At 36.0% G+C, this 18,627-nt stretch overlaps 1 protein-coding gene across 4 annotated transcripts in view; it reads right to left on the reverse strand.

The window, feature by feature from the left end:
- The window catches only part of LOC103497512 (uncharacterized), a 65,109-nt gene that overhangs the window by 23,441 nt on the left and 23,041 nt on the right, over nt 1-18,627 (reverse strand). For all 4 annotated transcript variants that reach the window (XM_051079571.1, XM_051079570.1, XM_051079573.1 and 1 more), the window contains 8 exons: nt 15,050-15,166; nt 9,989-10,074; nt 9,797-9,901; nt 9,608-9,679; nt 4,693-4,781; nt 3,649-3,797; nt 2,894-3,037; nt 2,715-2,822 (listed from right to left, as the gene is read on the reverse strand). In XM_051079571.1, coding sequence (XP_050935528.1) covers nt 2,715-2,822; nt 2,894-3,037; nt 3,649-3,797; nt 4,693-4,781; nt 9,608-9,679; nt 9,797-9,901; nt 9,989-10,074; nt 15,050-15,166 — 870 coding nt within the window. The remainder of the gene's footprint in view (nt 1-2,714; nt 2,823-2,893; nt 3,038-3,648; nt 3,798-4,692; nt 4,782-9,607; nt 9,680-9,796; nt 9,902-9,988; nt 10,075-15,049; nt 15,167-18,627) is intronic.

Here is an 18,627-nt window from a genome sequence, read left to right on the forward strand (position 1 = left end):
TATAAATAAAATTTCTTAAGCCGTATTCGTTTTGAAATTTTTTCATGACTTAAACCACTTGTTCTATATTGGTAATGACTTCGATTCAGTATAAGGAGTTGGGTCGTTACAATAACACTTCCAACAACCTTTGACTGCCACCTTCAGCAACAACCAGCTCCACGCAACTACCTTTAGTGGGCAACTCAATCGATAATCTCCAACGACTAACTATAACCACAACCACCTTTTATTCTTGGCCTGTGTTGGATTAAAACGCAATTTTATGTGTATACCAACTTATATACTATGTTTTCAAAGGAAATTCTCCAGAATTTGTGAAATGCCAGCCACCCTTGTTTGTCTTCTCCCGAACACACATTAATGAAAGAGTGTCCTCCTGACAATGGCCAAAGGTCACAACATAAAACACATCCCTCCTTTGCCCTGAACTTCGACAACTTCAGTCTTCCCCGGTCAAACTCCCCCTGTTTCTGGAAGAAACAATCTTCTGAACCTCTTAATAACTCCAATAACACTTCCAGAACCAGCTCAGTTGAGCTTTAGATACTGATAAAGCTCTTTGAGCTTCCACATCTTCAACAAGGAAGTTATCGTCTTCTGACCAAATGCGATAATACGATCGAAGAACTTTGAAACTTACCACTTCCATTCCAATCTTGCTTCTAAACTTCTCTGTGCAATTAAAACAAAAACTCACCACCAGAACTTTAGTGATTGGTTTGAAGGTAGTCTTCACCGCAGGGCTAACACTGGTAGTCTGGGGTGTAGTCACTGTGGAGCTACCGGAAAGAGAAAAAATCGAAAAGTGAGGAGGAAGGAAGGAGGAGGGAGCTACCGGGAAGAGAAAAAAATGAAAAGGGAGGAGGAGGAAGGAAGAAAAAATACAATGTTCTACAACAAGAAATGACAAGGTTGTGGTTTTGATAGTTTTATGTTGATGATATCATTCTTACATGCAATGATGAGCAGGATAGACTTTTGTGAAGAAAAAATTAGCAGATGATTTTGATGGGACCCGAACTTGATATTCAAGTAATGGAGTTCATTGATAATATTTGTAGATAGAATCACAGTACATGAATCAATGAAACTATAGAATCGAATTGATGAAGCATCAATTCAAGATTAGGGCAATTCCTCTCTGCTATCCTATCTCTCAAGGATGAAACAGAAAACCAACTAATACTTCCAAATTCTAACCAACTCTCCCTCCGAAACTAAAATACTATTTATACTAGTATTTACAATGGACTCATATACCCTCACACGTGCCACTCTTCTCCTTCTTTCCCTTTCTGTTGTATTGATATATGTTAGAGGGTCTATCAGATTTCCAAATCAAAGATTGGGGAACTTTAAAGTATTTCCTAGGCATGGAGTTTACCAGGTCCAAAAGTTGCATTCTTGTCAACCAAAGGAAGTATGTTCTTGATATGCTAAAAGATAGGTTTACTTGGTTGCATCATAGCAGAAACTCCCATTTAGCAAAATCTGAAATTGGAGATTGCAACCAAGAATGAGACAGAGAAAAGATAAAGGTACCAAAGACTTGTGGGGAGGCTCATATATCTCTCTCACACGCGTCCCGACATTGCCTTTTGCAATTAGTATGGTAAGTCAGTTCATGCATACTCCTCGACCAGCTCACTTTGATGAAGTTTATAGAATCCAAAAATATTTGAAAGGTACTCCACGAAAAGGCATATGGTTTCAAAGACATGATCATCTCAATGTTGAAGTTTACACTATGCTATTTGGGCAAGTAGCACAACTGATAGAAGATCCACTTCTCAATACTATTCCTTTGTTGAAGGAAATCTTGTTTCTTGGCAAAGTAAAAAACAGAGTGTGGTTGTAAGAAGTAGTGCAGAAGCAGAATTTAGAGCTTTGGCCCATAGTATTTGTGAGGGTATATGGATAAGAAGATTGTTAGAAAAAATGAGATTCACTCAAACAATGCCCATGCCCATTTATTGTGATAACAAAGCACCAATTTCCATTACCCACAATCCAGTCCCTCATGACAAATAAGTTAACTAATATGCATGTCCTATCTTCCGACAACAGAACAAATTACAAATGTGTTAACTAAAGGTCTTCCAAAGTGGCAATTCAACAAATTGATTGACAGGCTGACAATGACTAATATCTTCAAACCAGTTCGAGGGGGAGTGTTGATTATTTCCTTTTTTGTATTATATTTTAGTGTATTAGTTGTATTATATTTGCCAAATTTAATTTTCCCTTCTTTGTAAAGGGTTGTTCTTCTATTTAAGAACACCCTTCTCCCTTCGTGAAATACAAGAAAACATTATTTTCGGCACATACTTTTCGGTGATTTTTAACCATATATGGCAACCATTTTTGAGTTGCAGCAAAAAAATTCAATAAAATGAAAAGAGATTAAGATTTCAAAATTCAAAATTTACAAGGAAATAACAAAAACACACAAGACTATAATGGCTGTAGATGAATACAAGCTAACCAAGACGTAAAGCCAACAAACTACGAGTCACCAAACGTTTAGGTTTGTTTCTTGTGAGAAGAAATAATAATAATAATAATAGGTTGCTTGACTTGATATACTCATTAACAATGCATAAGACTACTAGAATGGAACAAGTTATATGAACCCAAAGGTTGGTTACAGTAACAAAGATTCTCAGAAATAATTACATTTGAAAAAAAAATATGATGCAATCATGAAATACCTTTGAAAATGCAGAAAGCATGATGAAAAAAATATCCAGGATAGAACAGATGGCATTCTCTAAACCCTCGATCTCCCTTGGTTCAGAAAGACGGCTAATATATAGTTTCTGATGAATATACCCCACGTCAGAAAATAAATAAGCTTAAAATATACACATACTACATTTGCTAGACAGACCTCGAGAGCTTGTCTGGTCGTACAAACCACTCGAAAAAGAGTGTTATGGATGGAAGAATCAAAAAGAAGCATATTCTGGACAAGTGGCCCCAGTTTTCCAGGGCCTGAACTTAAAAGAATGCATCTCCTCATCACCTCAAGCACCTTCAACAGAATGGGTAATCGGTCAGAATAAACAGAAATGGAACAAATATTTGAGCCAAGCCTTTCCCTAAACAATTATAACAAACACAAGACAGGTAAACTACGATTCCATTCCAATGCTTTTTTTTCTCTTTTTTTTTTTATATTAAGACACATAAATTTTTCTTTTTGTAAACAAGAAACATGAACTTTTCAAAATTGAAAAGTTGCAACCAGTCAACTTTTTACAACAAAAATAATAAAAAAGAGGACACTCCAACCACAAGCTCACATATATATGTGTTGATATTACAAGATAAGGCTCTTTTCTTGAAATAAGCATAAAAATACAGCCCTATCAATTCGATAGAAATATCCTTGAGAAAAATGTTTGGATCATGCCAAACACAGAAGATACCAACGGCAATCAGTTCAAAAAATACTAGATGTGAAAGACGAAACACACACAAAAACACACAAAAAAAAAAAAAAAAATTCAAACTTCAAATTTTACTAGAATAAACAACAAAATTGATACAGTCAACTGAAGGTAGAAATTATAAGTCCGCACTGTTAGAGACTTTGACAAAGTAACAAAGCCAAGAAAACATCTGCTATAAATGAGAGCATACCTTCAAAGTTACAATCCAACGAGTATGCTTAACTCTGTACTTCCAATACTCATGATTAACTAGAATATACTGAAGACAGAAAGCAACAAGAGCTACAATAGCATCATTTTCTAATCCAGTCTCCAGTAGTTGCATGGTAAAGTCCAGTACTGAAAAGTTTAGAAGTTCAAAACCATAAGACCATGCTAGTATACACCATACATTGAAGCAAGTGAGGACATCAACAACACAACATTTCCAGAGCATTAAAACTGGTAAATTACCACTTGACCCAAAAGCTTAAGCTAATGGGTTATGGTAAATTTAATTAAATCAACCCTTTTAACACTCCTCCATTTGTGGGTTTGAATTTTTGTAGAAGATTCAATTCGTGAAAATCAATATTAACAGAAAACAAATTGATATTACAGGCTGATCATAGGACATCTTTTGCTCAAACCATGATAAATTAAGGATATATTTCATTTGAGCCGAATGTATACATATAGATATATCTTCTTATTTTTCTTTTTTTGGGGGGGTGGGGGGAACGGGGTCATCCCCTGTACTTGCTGATTTATATATATATAGATTTTTCTGTTTCTTATAAAAAAAATCATTTCTGTTTTAAGTCTCTTTTGTATTTGTTCTCACATAGTAAAGACGCAAATTTCCATTTCCCAAAAAAAGACAGCTTTAAGAAATGTTTTCATTCCAAAACAATTCACCAATTGATCTAGCAAAGTTTTGTTGACGAGCAGTTTTTACTTTGAGTGAATGGTGCTTGCACTGAATTCATTGAACTAAAAGCACGCGATAAAAGAGCAGATAGACTTCTGCAATAGTATTTTTGTGAATATAAAAGCTTATCAGTCCTTTGTCCTTTATTATAATTTTACCATTCACAAATTAGGCCTTCTATGTAAGTATATCTATAAACATTAAACTCTACTGTACAGAATGGAGAATTTTCAAAAAAAATTCTTAAAAGCTAAGAAAATGAAGGGCCAAAGTGAAATAAATCGTATCAGCCAAAAAACATTAAAATCTAGAACTAAACATTACATGATATGGACAGTGGGGAGTCAGAATCGTTGTACTCAACATCAATAAGCAACATCTTTGCGAGCTTTCCAAATTGAAGCCATGACTCACTGAAAGAAGAAAAGAAAAAGGAGAAATCACCGTGTGCAAATAGAATACAGTTGAAGTTAATTAACAGTGGCCAAAAGAGAATGGGCATTCCTCCATCTCTGATTAAAAATAGATAAGGGAAATTATTCTAAATGGCAAAACTTCTAGAGATATTTACAAATATAGCAAACTATCACAACCTATTTGTAATAAACCAAGATACACTACTACTTGTTTCTATCATTCTACAAATAGACAAAAAAAGTAGTCTATCTTGATATATCACATTCCATTATGGACAGACTAATATTTTGCTATATTTTGTAAATATTTTGGTTCATTTTGCTATATTTAAAAATAGCCCTTTAATAAACCACAACAAAAATAACTAACTTGTGTATGGCATGCAAGTATCAAGAATTGTATATTCCCTCAACAGTTTAATTTTTTAATTCTACCTAAATCTTTTATTTTCTCTTAATTTTTTAAATAAAGTTTGCTGACGAAGTGTTTTTTTGTTAGAATTAGTAGGCTTAAACCATTGGGGAAATTTACCCTAAATATTATTTCCTTTTTTATCTCTTTGTACTTTTCTATTTATTCCCTCTTGTACCTATTGTATGATTATCAGAAAATAATAAAACTAAAAACATCGTGGTTTTTCTCCCAATTCTCGGGTTTCCATGTAAGCTTGATTTCGTGTTTATTGCTTTCAATATGGAATTAGAGAGAAGCAACAACGAAACATCAAAGAAAAATTTAGAACAAACCCAGACCAAAACATAAGCTGTCACCGCGGGTTGACATCACCATGTAAAAACTACTCTAAAGGATTCAGATGCCGCCGATCTATCTAATGGGCCAACCCTCGCCACCGTACGCCCAACCTTTCGACCAAAAACAACCTCACGCACCGCCTCCGTCGGGCGCGTGGGCCCAGACGCCGCCCTCCATTAATCTCACTGCCCATCCCATTTGATTCTACGTGTCGTCGCCTGTCCAACCATCTCACCCTTCCGGTCATCCGCCACCGCACGCGCCGCCCATCGCTGCCAGAAAGCAACCTGCAAAACTGTCAAATCCGTACGGCAATGCAAATCTTTCTTTCAACCCTTTACAGCAACCTTCCTTCTATAAGAATGAGGCTGACCAACTCCATAACAGATAGGGGATTGAAGCGGGCAAGTCACCGGCACCCTCCGGTTACGGACAGCCATATGTTTTTGGTCTCGGGATTAACCAAACCTACAAGAGAGCTGTTTTTGAAGTTGGTACATCCTTGGCACAGTCTAAATCAACCGATCTACCGATGTATTCCAAGAACCCATTAATTTTGCTTCCTAATGTGCCTTCAAATTATATAACTAACTGTACTGCCTTTAGTGATTGATCCTTGACCCATGATAATGAAAAGAATAATGGGAAACCAATTCTCCTTTGTGAGCACCGTAAGAAACAATGACATACCAAGGATCAGTGTTGGAAACTCCACGGTCGACCCCCAAGAGGTAATAAATGTTCCTCCAATGAGCAACAGAACTCAGGGTGTAATAATGTTAGGGAGACTACCAGCACCTCTCAGCCAACTGGCCCTACTACTAGCCAAACCAACTCTCCTACTCTAAGCGCCATAGCTCAGTCAGGTATGTCTTAGTCCCTTGGCCTTATTAGTGTTAATGGGAAGAATCCCTGGATTTTGGACTCAAGGGCCATAGATCATTTGACAGGTTTTTCAGAGCATTTTGTCTTTTATACCCCTTGTGCCAGTAATGAGAAAATCCGGATAGCCGATAGCTCTTTAGCCCCGATTGCTGGGAAAGGACAAATAGTTCTCTTTGACGGTTTTTCTCTCCAGAATGTTTTGCATGTGCCTAAGCTTTCTTCCAATTTGTTATCTATCAGTAAGATCACCTGTGAGCTGCACTGTAAAGCTACTTTCTTACCTGAATCTGTTTGCTTTCAAGACAAGAGTTCAGGGAGGATGATTGGCACTGCCCGACATAGCAGGGGACTTTACATCCTTGATGATGATACCTCCAATAGTAGTATCTCTAAGACTAGTTTACTGTCTTTCTATTTTAGCACTTTTGAACATGACTTTATGTCGTGGCATTTTCGGTTGGGTCACCCGAACTTTACTTATATGACATATTTGTTCCCTATCTCTTTCCTAAAATAGATGTCTCCTCGTTATCTTGTGATGTGTGCATTCGGGCAAAACAACCTATAACAATAAAGTTGAACAAGGTCATACAGGGAAAATTGACAAGTATGATCCTTCTCTTGATCTTCCTATTGCACTCAGAAAAGGTTCTAGGTCTTGTACAAAGCACTCCATATCTAATTATGTGTCATACGAGAATCTCTAACCACAGTTCAGAGCCTTTACTACTAGCCTTGACTCTACCACTATACCGAAAAATATTCACATTGCTTTAGAGTGTTCTGAATGGAAGAATGTTGTCATGGAAGAGATGAAAGCACTTGAAAAGAATAACACTTGGGAGATTTGTGCTTTACCCAAGGGACATAAGGTTGTGGGGTGCAAATGGGTTTACCCAGACCTATGGTATTGCTTATTCAAAAACTTTTCTCCTGTTGCTAAGTTGAATACTGTCAAAGATCTTTCTGTTGCTGTAAACAAAGATTGGCCTCTAAATCAATTGGATTTTAAAAATGCTTTTTTGAATGGAGGTCTAGTAGATGAGGTCTACATGAGCCCCCCGCCTAGCTTTGAAGCCCAGTTTGGTCAACAGGTTTGTAAACTCCATAAATCCTTATATGGTCTGAAACAGTCACCTAGAGCATGGTTTGACAGATTCACTACCTTTGTCAAGTCATAAGGGTAAAGTCAGGGACATTCTGATCATACTTTATTTATAAAAGTTTCCAAGACGAGGAAGATTGCAGTTCTGCTAGTTTATGTGGATGACATCGTTTTGTCTAGAGATGATCAGGCAGAAATTAGTCAACTTAAGCAGAGAATGGATAATGAATTTAAAATCAAGGATTTGGGAAATCTGAAATATTTCCTTGAAATAGAGGTGACCTGATCTAAAGAAGGCATCTCTGTGTCTCAGATAAAATACACCCTTGGATTGCTAACCAAGATAGGTATGTTCGGATGTCATCCTGCTGACACTCCTATTGAATTCAACTGTACACTAGGAAACTCTGATGATCAAGTTCCAATTGATAAAGATAAATATCAGCGCCTTGTTGGTAAATTGAATCACTTATCTCATACTCGTCCTGATATTTCCTTTATTGTGAGTGTTGTCAGCCAGTTTATCCAAGCTCCCTATGAGGAACACATGGAAGCTATCAAAAGAATCCTGAGATACTTAAAAACGACACCTGGTACAGGGTTGATGTTTAGAAAGACAGACAGAAAAACCATTGAGGCATATACTTACTCGAACTGGGTAGGATCTGTTGTTGACAGATAGTCTACTTTCGGTTATTGTACCTTTATTTGGGGCAATCTTGTAACTTAGAGGAGTAAGAAGCAAAGTGTTGTGGCTAGGAGCAATGTTGAGGCCGAATATAGAGCTATAAGTTTGGGAATATGTGAGGAAATTTAGCTCCAGAAAGTCCTGTCTTATCTTCATCAGGAATGTGAGACTCCATTGAAGCTCTTTTGTGATAATAAAGCCGCTATTAGTATTGCTAACAACCTAATTCCACATGATAGAACTAAACATGTTCAGATTGATCGGCATTTCATCAAAGAAAGACTTAACAGTAGGAGCATATGCATTCCGTACATCCCATCGAGCCGACAGGTTGCTGATGTCCTCACCAAGGGGTTTCTCAAACCAAACTTTGACTTCTATGTTAGCAAGTTGGGCATCATTGATATTTACGTCCCAACTTGAGAGGGAGTTGTGTTACAATTAGTGGACTTAGCCCATTGGGGAGGATTTACCCTAGAATTAGTAAACTAAAAACATCGAGGTTTTTCTCTCGGTTCTCGAGTTTCCACGTAAGCTTGATTTCGTGTTTATTGCTTTCAATATTTTAATACAACAATTTAAAACCCGGGTAAAATATCACTTGTAAATGGTTCTTATGCATTTTCTATTACTAAGCCTAACAAAAAACAAATAAACCGTACTCTTTCTTGAAATTTCAGACAGCCGTTATAATTCAAGTTGCAGCTCTGGTAGGGTGTTTCGAGCAGTTTTTCGAAAAAACGTGATGCATGCTTTTGCTAAAAGGTTTCAGTTTGAACAAAGAAACTATTTACTTTGGGAAAATGCGGCCAAAACTATTTTGGCAGAAATTTGGTTTGAAAGGAATAAAAGAGTCTTCCATGATAAATCCCTTGGATGGATGGATAGCTCACAGAACTGCCTCCTCGTGGTGTACTCTCTCAGAGCTTTTCAGCTGCTAAATCATTCCAGGACTTAACTTAAATTGGAGTGAATTTATTTTTCCAGATTGATTATGATCTTTGTTTTTATCATACTGATTCGTTCTCTCTATTTTGTTTTGGTTATATTTCCCCTATTTTAAACTCTTTAATAGTCATGACCTAGTGAGACCTAGTAAAGAGCCGTTGCTCATGTAGTTCTAGATATGATTGAGGTCAATAAGGGGTGTCGAGATGCCCGAATGCAACTGCTAATCCTAGTTTTTTAGAAGGTCTTGTATAATCCTCTTATTCTTTGAGCTTATGCCCATTTTGACTACTAATGAAGAGACTCGTTTTCATTTCAAGAAAAAATCAAGTAGCAGCTTCAACTTTCAAGTTGCCAAAACTGCAACTTAGCAACAAAACAATAAATATTTTCAAGGAAAAATAAATAGAATAAAAAATAAAGAAGACAAAGGAATGCTTCACCTCAGTGCATCGTGGCCAGCAACATTGAAAATATTGGCCTTGAGCGCCACAGGAGTGACAATAGCAGGGAAACTAGAAGTAGAACAAAAATGTATTAGAAAAAGATCGAATAGAAAAATTCAGGACAAAATATTGTGAACATTCACAGCATTGTGAAAAGAAAAACAACTTTAAAAGTTCTAAGATTACCATTTCAACATCTTTGACAAAATATTTAGACCCATGGCCATCACTGTAGCATTACTTGAATCAGGAGATAAGTTTCTCACGAGAACACAAATGACCTCAACCAACCTGGTGAAAAATAAAAAATTATATGAATTGATAACAAATAAGCAAGTAATGAAACTTTTAAACAGAATAAAAAGAATTTAAAATCACCACAAATTCTTTTCTGTCGGACGAGCTACGTCTGAAACTTGAGGATTCGAAATGCTTGTACCACCAATCAAAGTAAAACAGACAGCCTATATATGACGTTCTAACGGTTAACAAAACGAATTGAAGAGAAAATTGGCATATTTGGAAAAATAGCAAGTGTTTCTTTGTGACTATATCATAATTAATGTTTTTTAATCTCTCATTTTTATCTTTTTTTTATGGTGTAAGTTTCATTTCTCTCGTTGTAATATTTTGTTTAATGAAGAAGCATATATAGTTCTTATGCTGAATAATTCAAAAACAAACAATAAAGATATATGTCAAGCAGACAATGCAACCATGCACACAATACTACCAGGTAAAAAATATTTTTCCAAACTGACAAATGTGGAAGCAAAATTCAATAAAATATCAGGTTTGCAAAACCTGATTGAAAGATTTGGAAAATCAAATATTATATTTCCTAGAGGAACAAAATCCACAATTGATATCACCGTTCTCTAGTCAATCAAAGAGAAATCTACAGAGTTTTAAAGACATACATTGCAACGGTTATCTTGTGACTGAAAGAAAGAATGAGATAGAATATCTTTATATTATATCTACTATCTCAAATGAAAAAACGTATAAAGGAAAAGTTGTCTGCTTTATCATCTGGATTATACTATACTCATATACGAGTAATTGAAATATATACAACGATGAACCTAAAGTCCATGAATCCAAAGATATTTGTTATTTGACATGACATATTAGGTCATCGGGGGTCTATAATGACGAGAACAATTATTGAAAATTCCCATGAACATCCCTTGAAGAGCTAGAAGATTTTTCAATCTAATGAATTATTATGTGATGCTTGCTCTCAAAGCAAATTAATAATTAAACTATCACTGGCTAAAGTGGGAATTGAATTACCTACATTTTTAGAATGAATTCATGGTGATATATGTGGACCTATTAGCTCACCAAGTGGACCGTTTAAGTATTTCATGGTATTAATAGACACATCCAGCAAATGGTCACACGTGTGCTTATTATCAACGAAACTTAACCTTTGCAAGGTTACTCTCAAATAATTAAGTTAAGAGCACAATTTCCTAATTATACAATTAAGTCGATCCATCTTGATAATTCTGGTGAATTTACATCCCAGGCTTTTAATAACTATTGTATGTTAGTTGGGATAAGTGATCGAACATCAAATAGCTCATGTTCATGTTCATACACAAAAACGAGCAAGAAATCTAACTTAAAAAAAATAAATATGCCTACATAAAAAACGAAGCAAAAATAATCTCAAAAAGCAACTGCAATTAAAAATAATCCAGTCTTTAAGTATGCCTCTTGCCTTTTCTTTTCATATTGTCATTTTATATCGATGAATGTTTTGCTTAAAGAGACATTATTTCTTTTATCGGTGACATGAAAATTAAAAAAAATGAAGGAATCAAGCCCCAACAAAAAGAATAAACTTCCATAGGGAAGTAAAAAAAATATGACCCATAAAAAAGAAAGTAAGTTACACACCAAATTAAGACCAAAATGGTGGGTAGCTTGCTTCTCATTATTTTACCGTTGAGCCCCCACCTCTATGATTTCCATGAAATGTTAGGAAATTTGGGGGCAAAACTTCAAAACCCAAATTCCTTTTACTTAACCCATAAGATTATTTTTATTGGTTAATTTGGAGGCCACCTTGGAAATACTTAAAGGAGTGGTGGTGGAAAATTTCAAGGCAATTGGGCCCATTTGAGTTGGAAAGCTCATCTCCTTTTTTACTTTTAACACACAAGAACGCCTTTAATTGGTTCATTCCAGAGGCATTTTCTTGAAAGAAGAAATCGGTTTGAGGTTTGATTTAATTCAACAAGAAAGTTGCGGTGGACAATGTATATATAAGAAGAAAATTTATAGAAGTGGGTCGTGAGCTATTTTGCCGCAGAGGAAGACTCAGAACGAGAGCGTTGATGTTTTCTTCTTCGGTATTTTAGAGTGACTGTAAGTAAAATACAGTGTATTTTTCTATTTGGGTTCAAGGTTTCTCTATTTTATTTCAAGAAACCAAGTTGTAGTACTGGATTCAAATAGCTTTTGTTGGGCTACTTGGGAAAGATTTTTAGGAGTTAGTTTGAGGATTTCTTTCAATTTCCATCATAGAAGTCCCGAATTTGGGGAGAACCAGTATAATTTTCGGTGTCGTTCTTATTTTTCCCTTTGCATTATTATTTGTTATTTTATGATCGATTGCTTATTTGGCTCTAACATTTGAAGTGGGAGTTTGAGATATAATTTAGTTTGTTCGGCATTTATTTCTATCTCGCATAAATGGGGACATTGGATCGAAAAGGTTGTTTTAAAACTGCAATTTTCGAAACTTTTTAGAATTGCTTTATCGCCGAAAGGCTCGATAGAAGATCATTGAGAGTCCATGATAAAATCTTGGGCTTTACTGTTTAGGAGAGCTTTGAAAGATGAAGAGATTAACAATTTTTTCAGAATCTATGAGCATTTTATTCCGTAGGAAGGTAAGAGACAGAAACGATAGGAGATCATGGTTTTTGGACCCCAGTGGAAAATTTTCAGTTAATTTGTTGGTTAAACCTCTTCGATTCTCTTGTCCTTTGGATAAAGAGCTGGAAAAAGCACTAAGGAAATCCAAAAGCCCACGTTGAGTCAGCATCCTTTTATGGATAATGGATAATGTTGGTGGAAGTCGAAATAGTTCGGAAACGCTTCAAAGGAAGCTGCCTAATCAGTGTTTGTCCCCCTCAATCTGCTCTTCATGTCTGGCAGAAAACGAGTCTTCACAGCACCTCTTCTTTGATTGTCCTTACTCATCTTCATGCTGGTACAGTTTATTTGCAGAGGTTAAAATCAGTTGGGCTTTTGGAAGTTCTTTTAAAGAAAACGGGCTGCAACTTCTCATGGGTCCTTCCTTAAAATCTGCTTCTAATTTTATTTGGATTAATGTGATAAAAGCAATACCGTTGGAATTGGGGCTGGAACGGAATCAAAGAATTTTTCAGAGCAAAGCTTTTCAATGGAGGAACCCTTGTGAGTCAGCAAAAAATTCAGCTTCTACTTGGTGCTCTTTCTCTAAGAAGTTCATGCGTTACTAAGTACTAGATATAAGCCTAAATTGGGCGTCTTTCCTTCAGTTAGATGGCTATGTGTATTTCTCTTTTTGTAATTTTGATTTGTATGATTGGACTAGATTGTGGACATGTTATCTTTGAATCTTAGTTTGTTTTGGATATGATGAGAGTACTGAGAGGGTGACAACCTAATTGAGATGTCTAGGTGCACCTCCTGATCCTTAGTTCCTTTGCTCGTTGCATAATCCTCTTGTAATTTGAGCTTTTTTCTCCATATTAATATATTAATAAAAATGATGTAATAGGAATACGGTATTATAGTCAAATCCATTTGATGTAACTCAAATGAGAGAATTATATTAACGTTTTTAAAAGTTGTAGATACAAGGAGACAACTAATCTATTTATAGAAAAAGTAAACTAATCCTAATCATCCTAATTAATAAAAGAAACTTAACAAAAGTAAACTAATCCTAATCCTAATTAATAAAAGAAACTCAATCCTAATCTAAATAATAAAAGAAACTAATTCTAATTCTAATAAACCAAGAAACTAATCTTAATCCTTATAAATTAAAGATTTGACCATAATGCCCTATTCCTACTATATCAAAAACAGAATGTTTCCTTTTCAAAAATTATTTATATCTCGCGCAAATCCCCAAAATGATCTTCTAGATTTTGTTTTAGATCTCTCTATCAGGATCTTTGTTAGCAGCTCAAAAGTTTTTGTGTCATTCTTAGTAGGTTTCGTTTTAGATCTCTCAATGAGGATCTTTGTTTCCGATCCAGAAGTTCTTGGTTTCGTTCTTCGTGGATTTCTATTTTCAGCCTAGAAGTTCTTCATACTCCCAAGCATTCTTCATGCGTTTTCTTTGTTTCCAATCTAGATCTGCTGATTTGATTCGAAAGTTTTTCGTTGCAAACTCAAGTTGTTTGTTGTTCTACCATTTTGAAATTGAGGGGGAAGTCTGATTGCATTGTCATGCGTCTTATTTTGCATTTGGTACATCATTTTCTGGACTCAGCTGAATGTTTTGAATTGTTGGTGGTTCCTTATGGGATGCTTTGAGGCATGAGGGAGACGTTTGAGTGCTTCTGGCTATGTTGTAACTTTTGTGATGCATATAAAACACATAGCTAAGCGTACTCAAGGTTTCTACTATGAAGTGCAAGATGATGGCTAGAGCAATATAAGTCTGAAGGGTTCAGATATGATGGTGTGTCCTCAATGATGTACTCGCATCATGACTTAGAGGTAGTATTTATGAGAACTTCGGATTTGCTAAGAAGTAGATGTTGTTTTGTTTTTGTCGCTGGTGAATGATATGTTTCATAGGCTTTATCCCAAGCCTGTCGAAATTGGTGAAGATGTCAGTGGTTTTCCTACCATTTGAATTCTTATCCCAGCCAGTGGAATTGGATTTGATTACTGTCTACACATAGCCATTGTTGTTAAATAGATTGAGCTTCTCAGAAAAGCAATGAAGATCAGGAATGGGTGTTCTTTTCATTCGTTTGTTGACAAAGATGGATAGAGAAGTGAGTTGCATATGCTGAAAGTGATGACCGAGCTCTTGATGATGATGAAACAGTTGCATTCCTATTGCACAATTTTGATCATCTTGTAGATTTTGATTTCAATGTTCAGAAGACGGTCATAGATTAATTGATGAAACAGTTGCATTCCTATTGCATGATCTTGGTCCTCTTGTAGATTTCATGTCACGTTTTTATCCTCTCTAGTCTCCTTTTATTTGATATTTGGGTCTAGTTTGATATTCTAATCCTAAATTGGCAAGTTGTTGATAGCTTATTTTTCGTATAATCAATATTAATCTCATTTCAATATTTCAACGAAAAGATATGTTTTCATTCAAAAAAACAGTCAACAGAGGTGAGCCCAATAGTAAATACAGAAACGTTAAAACCCAAAGCATGAGCAACAAGTCAAACAAAATACCGTATTAAAGGAAATCATCCGACTCAACAAGTCAAGTATAGCAACTTGTTCATCGTTATTCAAATACATCCCTTGGGCCAAACGCATGAGCAACATGAGCATCCCTGGTAACTTATACTGTAAACAATAATGTATGTCAGAAAATAAAAAAACAATATGAAAATGATAACAGAGTTCAAAAATATAAATGGAAAGATTCTTTAAAAAGTCACAATCCACCTGACCCTATCCACCTGACCCTACAGCATGCAAAATAATGTGAATTGATAATTTATTACTACTTTTCTATTTTCCAACACTTTGGGAACGTGAAGGACATGCTAGGACACACAACTACTGAAATTTTTAGTCTTAATAAACAATGGTTGTCATATTAGCATGACCTTAATATCGTTCGTTTTATTTCAAATATGACGATGGTGCTATAGGGGTGTCAACCTAGTTAAGATGTCTGGATGCACCTACTGATCCTCTCTCTCTTTTTTAGGCTTCTCTATTATTTTCACTGTAAAACTCTTTTGTAATTTAATTATTATTGTTAACAAAGAAGCTTGTCTCCTTATCAAAAAATAAAAAACAATGGCTCTCCACCAATTAAGGTCCAACTTACATGCACCTCTCTGATCTCATCAGACAACCCGCCTAATCCTACAACATTTAGATGTCAAGAAAACCACTAGGAAATTAATTTCAAGTAGTTGGACATCATGGATTGAACCTTGGACCTCATAGCCATGTATTAAGACTATGTCACCTTTTTTATCCCTAGGCCAACCCAACCCAAGATGGTTTCTACCCACTTTCAATAATATAAAAGTAGGCATTGCCTCACCCCCCCCCCCCCCTTTATTTGCCACCAACTACGGTTCATCCACATTAACCTTGAGAAATGTGACACTATAAAATCTTTGAGCAAGCTCGTCTAGGAATAATCTTTTTTAGCATAAAACCAAAACCCAAATGGCCAGACTTATGCCTTCAGATCAAGCTTCAACAGGAGAACGGATGTTGAGAAGATTTTGGACCGAATAAAGAATGTAGAATCTTTAATAAAAAAAGGCGGGACTCCACAAGGTTTCATCTCATCTAAAAGATGGGGGGTCATGGCCTAAGAGGAATTAAAATTCGTAACACTGCTTTGCTTGCTAAATGGGGTTGGAGATACTCGAAAGAAAAGTCAGCTCCTTGGGGACAAGTAATTAGAAGCATTCACGGTAAGGAGGCTTTTGATTGGTTCACTAAAAGGAAGTTCATTAATAGCCTAAGAAGCTCTTGGGTCAACATTGCTAGAGTTTGGAGGTCGGTTAACTCATTACCCTCATTTAGTCTTGGTAACGGTCTTAGAGTTGGTTTTTGGACATATCCTTGGGTTGGTAACACCCCTATCAAGGAGCAGTTTCCTAGGCTCTTTAGAATTGCTCTTTTGCCCACCGGTTTCACTAGAAGCACACTGAGACCATGATACTTCATCTTGGTCATTGGCCTTTAGAAAAAGTTTGAAAGATGAAGAGATTGCAAAATTTCAATCACTTCTATCCCTCCTCCCAACTGAAAAAAGTGGTTAACTCTTATGACTTTAGATCATGGTCCATTGAGTCTCATGGATGGTTTTCCATTAAGTCTCTTTCGGCTCACCTAAAAACTACCTCTCCGATGGATATGCGTCTTTTTTCAGCAATTCGGAAATCAGGCAGCTCTCGGAGAATTAGCATTTTGATTTGGATTATGGTCTTCGAGTTCCTAAATAGTTCAGAAGTTTTGCAAAAGAAATTTCCCAATAAATGTCTCTCTTCTTCGATCTGTCCTCTTTGCTTGAAGGCTAGCGAAAACCTTCATCACATTTTCTTGTACTGTCTCGTCTCTTCCTTTGGCTGGGAAAGGATTTTCTCCTTGTTCAATTTAGTTTGGAATTTTGATAGTTCACTAAGTGTTAGTGAGGTTCAGCTGCTGTCAGGTCCGAATTTACCCAAAACACCTCGCACCATATGGGAAAATTTGCCAAAAGCTTTACTTTGAGAATTCTGGTTCGAGCAAAACCAATGTATCTTCCATGATAAAGCAAGCAAAAGACAGAATTATGCATGCAGTAAATCTTAATGCTGCAGCTTGGTGTTACTTAAAAAAGGAGTTCGTTAATTATTCTATTCAAGATATTTGCCTCAACTCGAATGTTTTTCTCAATCAAGACTAACCATTGCTGCACCAAATCCACAAAATTGCAGATTTCTCAGTTTGAAGCCTTGAAGTTTTGAAGGATCGGCCTTTCGGAGGTTTTTAACTTTGAGATTGTTTTATTGGGTCCTTTTTTGTATTTTGTGGTCGTGTTTTTCCTGTTTTTCTAGACCCTTGTAATAGGCTGGACGTTTATTATTATTGCTCCTCCGTCAAATTTTTGCCTTAATGTTTTCTTAGGATATGATGCTTAGCACTAAGGGGGTGTCAACCTAGTTGAGATGTCCGGGTGCACCTCCCGATCCCTCTAGAACTCCATCGATTACAAATTTACAACTTGTTTATTCCCCCTCTTCGTATAACTCTCTTGCACTTTGAGTTCTTATTATTAATAGAGAAGTTTGTCTCTGTAAAAAAAAAGTTGAACTGCAGCTCTTGAACAACCAACCAATTAATGACCAAAGATGCTCCAATTAAAAAGAACAAAAAATTCTTAAGAAAAGACTCTCTCCACCCTCCTCTCTCCTCTCTCCTTCCTTTCGTCCCTAACTACACTTCGGCCCCCTTTTTCTCCACCAACATTTCTCATCCTTCTTCTCCGGTAAGTTTCCTAGAGCCTGATTCTTCTTATCCATCCCTGTTTCAACGGCAGTCTAGTTTTGGTGAAACGGAAGTAGAAAGATGCAAAGTAGTGAACACCCTTTACTCTATTTGGTTCGACAAAGATAACTTCTATATAGAAGATGTGGAAGCTGGGAAGATCTTATCAGCATCAAACACTCAATTCAGATGGTTAAAGGAAATTTATGAATTCTTGTGTGGCCTTGAGAATGGTTTTCTTCTTCAAAAGGTTTTGATGATTTTGAAAGTATAAGGCTCTTAAAAATTAGGTCAAAATAAGGTTGGATTATGAGGTGTGTAGCTTGGAAAAGGAACAAAAATATATCCTTCGCCAATATTTATTTTGGTGTCTCTCGATAGGGTTGGAAATCCTTTCACAACAATTATTCGATTTGGTACAGAAATCATCTCCAGACCTCCTTACAGCCTCCTTCTGAGTCATTAAGAGCAAGTTATGCAGAAAAGGCAATGCTTAATGGACTATCTGTTCAAGAATTAGTAAAACGGAGCAATTCTTCCCCTGTTCTGACCTCAGAATTTAAGAGTGCAACTCAGCACTGGGTCATTAAAAATTTAGAAGTTTTAAAAGAAAACTTCGATAATCTATGGATTATTTCAAGATTTTTTGCGCTTGATGATTGGAAGGAAATTAGAAAAACCTTGGAGGATCTTTTTCAATCAAAAATAATTATTAATCCATTGTTTGCAAAGAATGCTTTGATTAAATTGGCTAAAGGATCTCTAGATGAGTTCGTTGGGAAAGAAGAGTTATGGCAAGTAATTGG

The sequence above is a fragment of the Cucumis melo genome, chromosome 11, assembly GCF_025177605.1.
Source record: "Cucumis melo cultivar AY chromosome 11, USDA_Cmelo_AY_1.0, whole genome shotgun sequence".
Classification (NCBI taxonomy): domain Eukaryota; kingdom Viridiplantae; phylum Streptophyta; class Magnoliopsida; order Cucurbitales; family Cucurbitaceae; genus Cucumis; species Cucumis melo.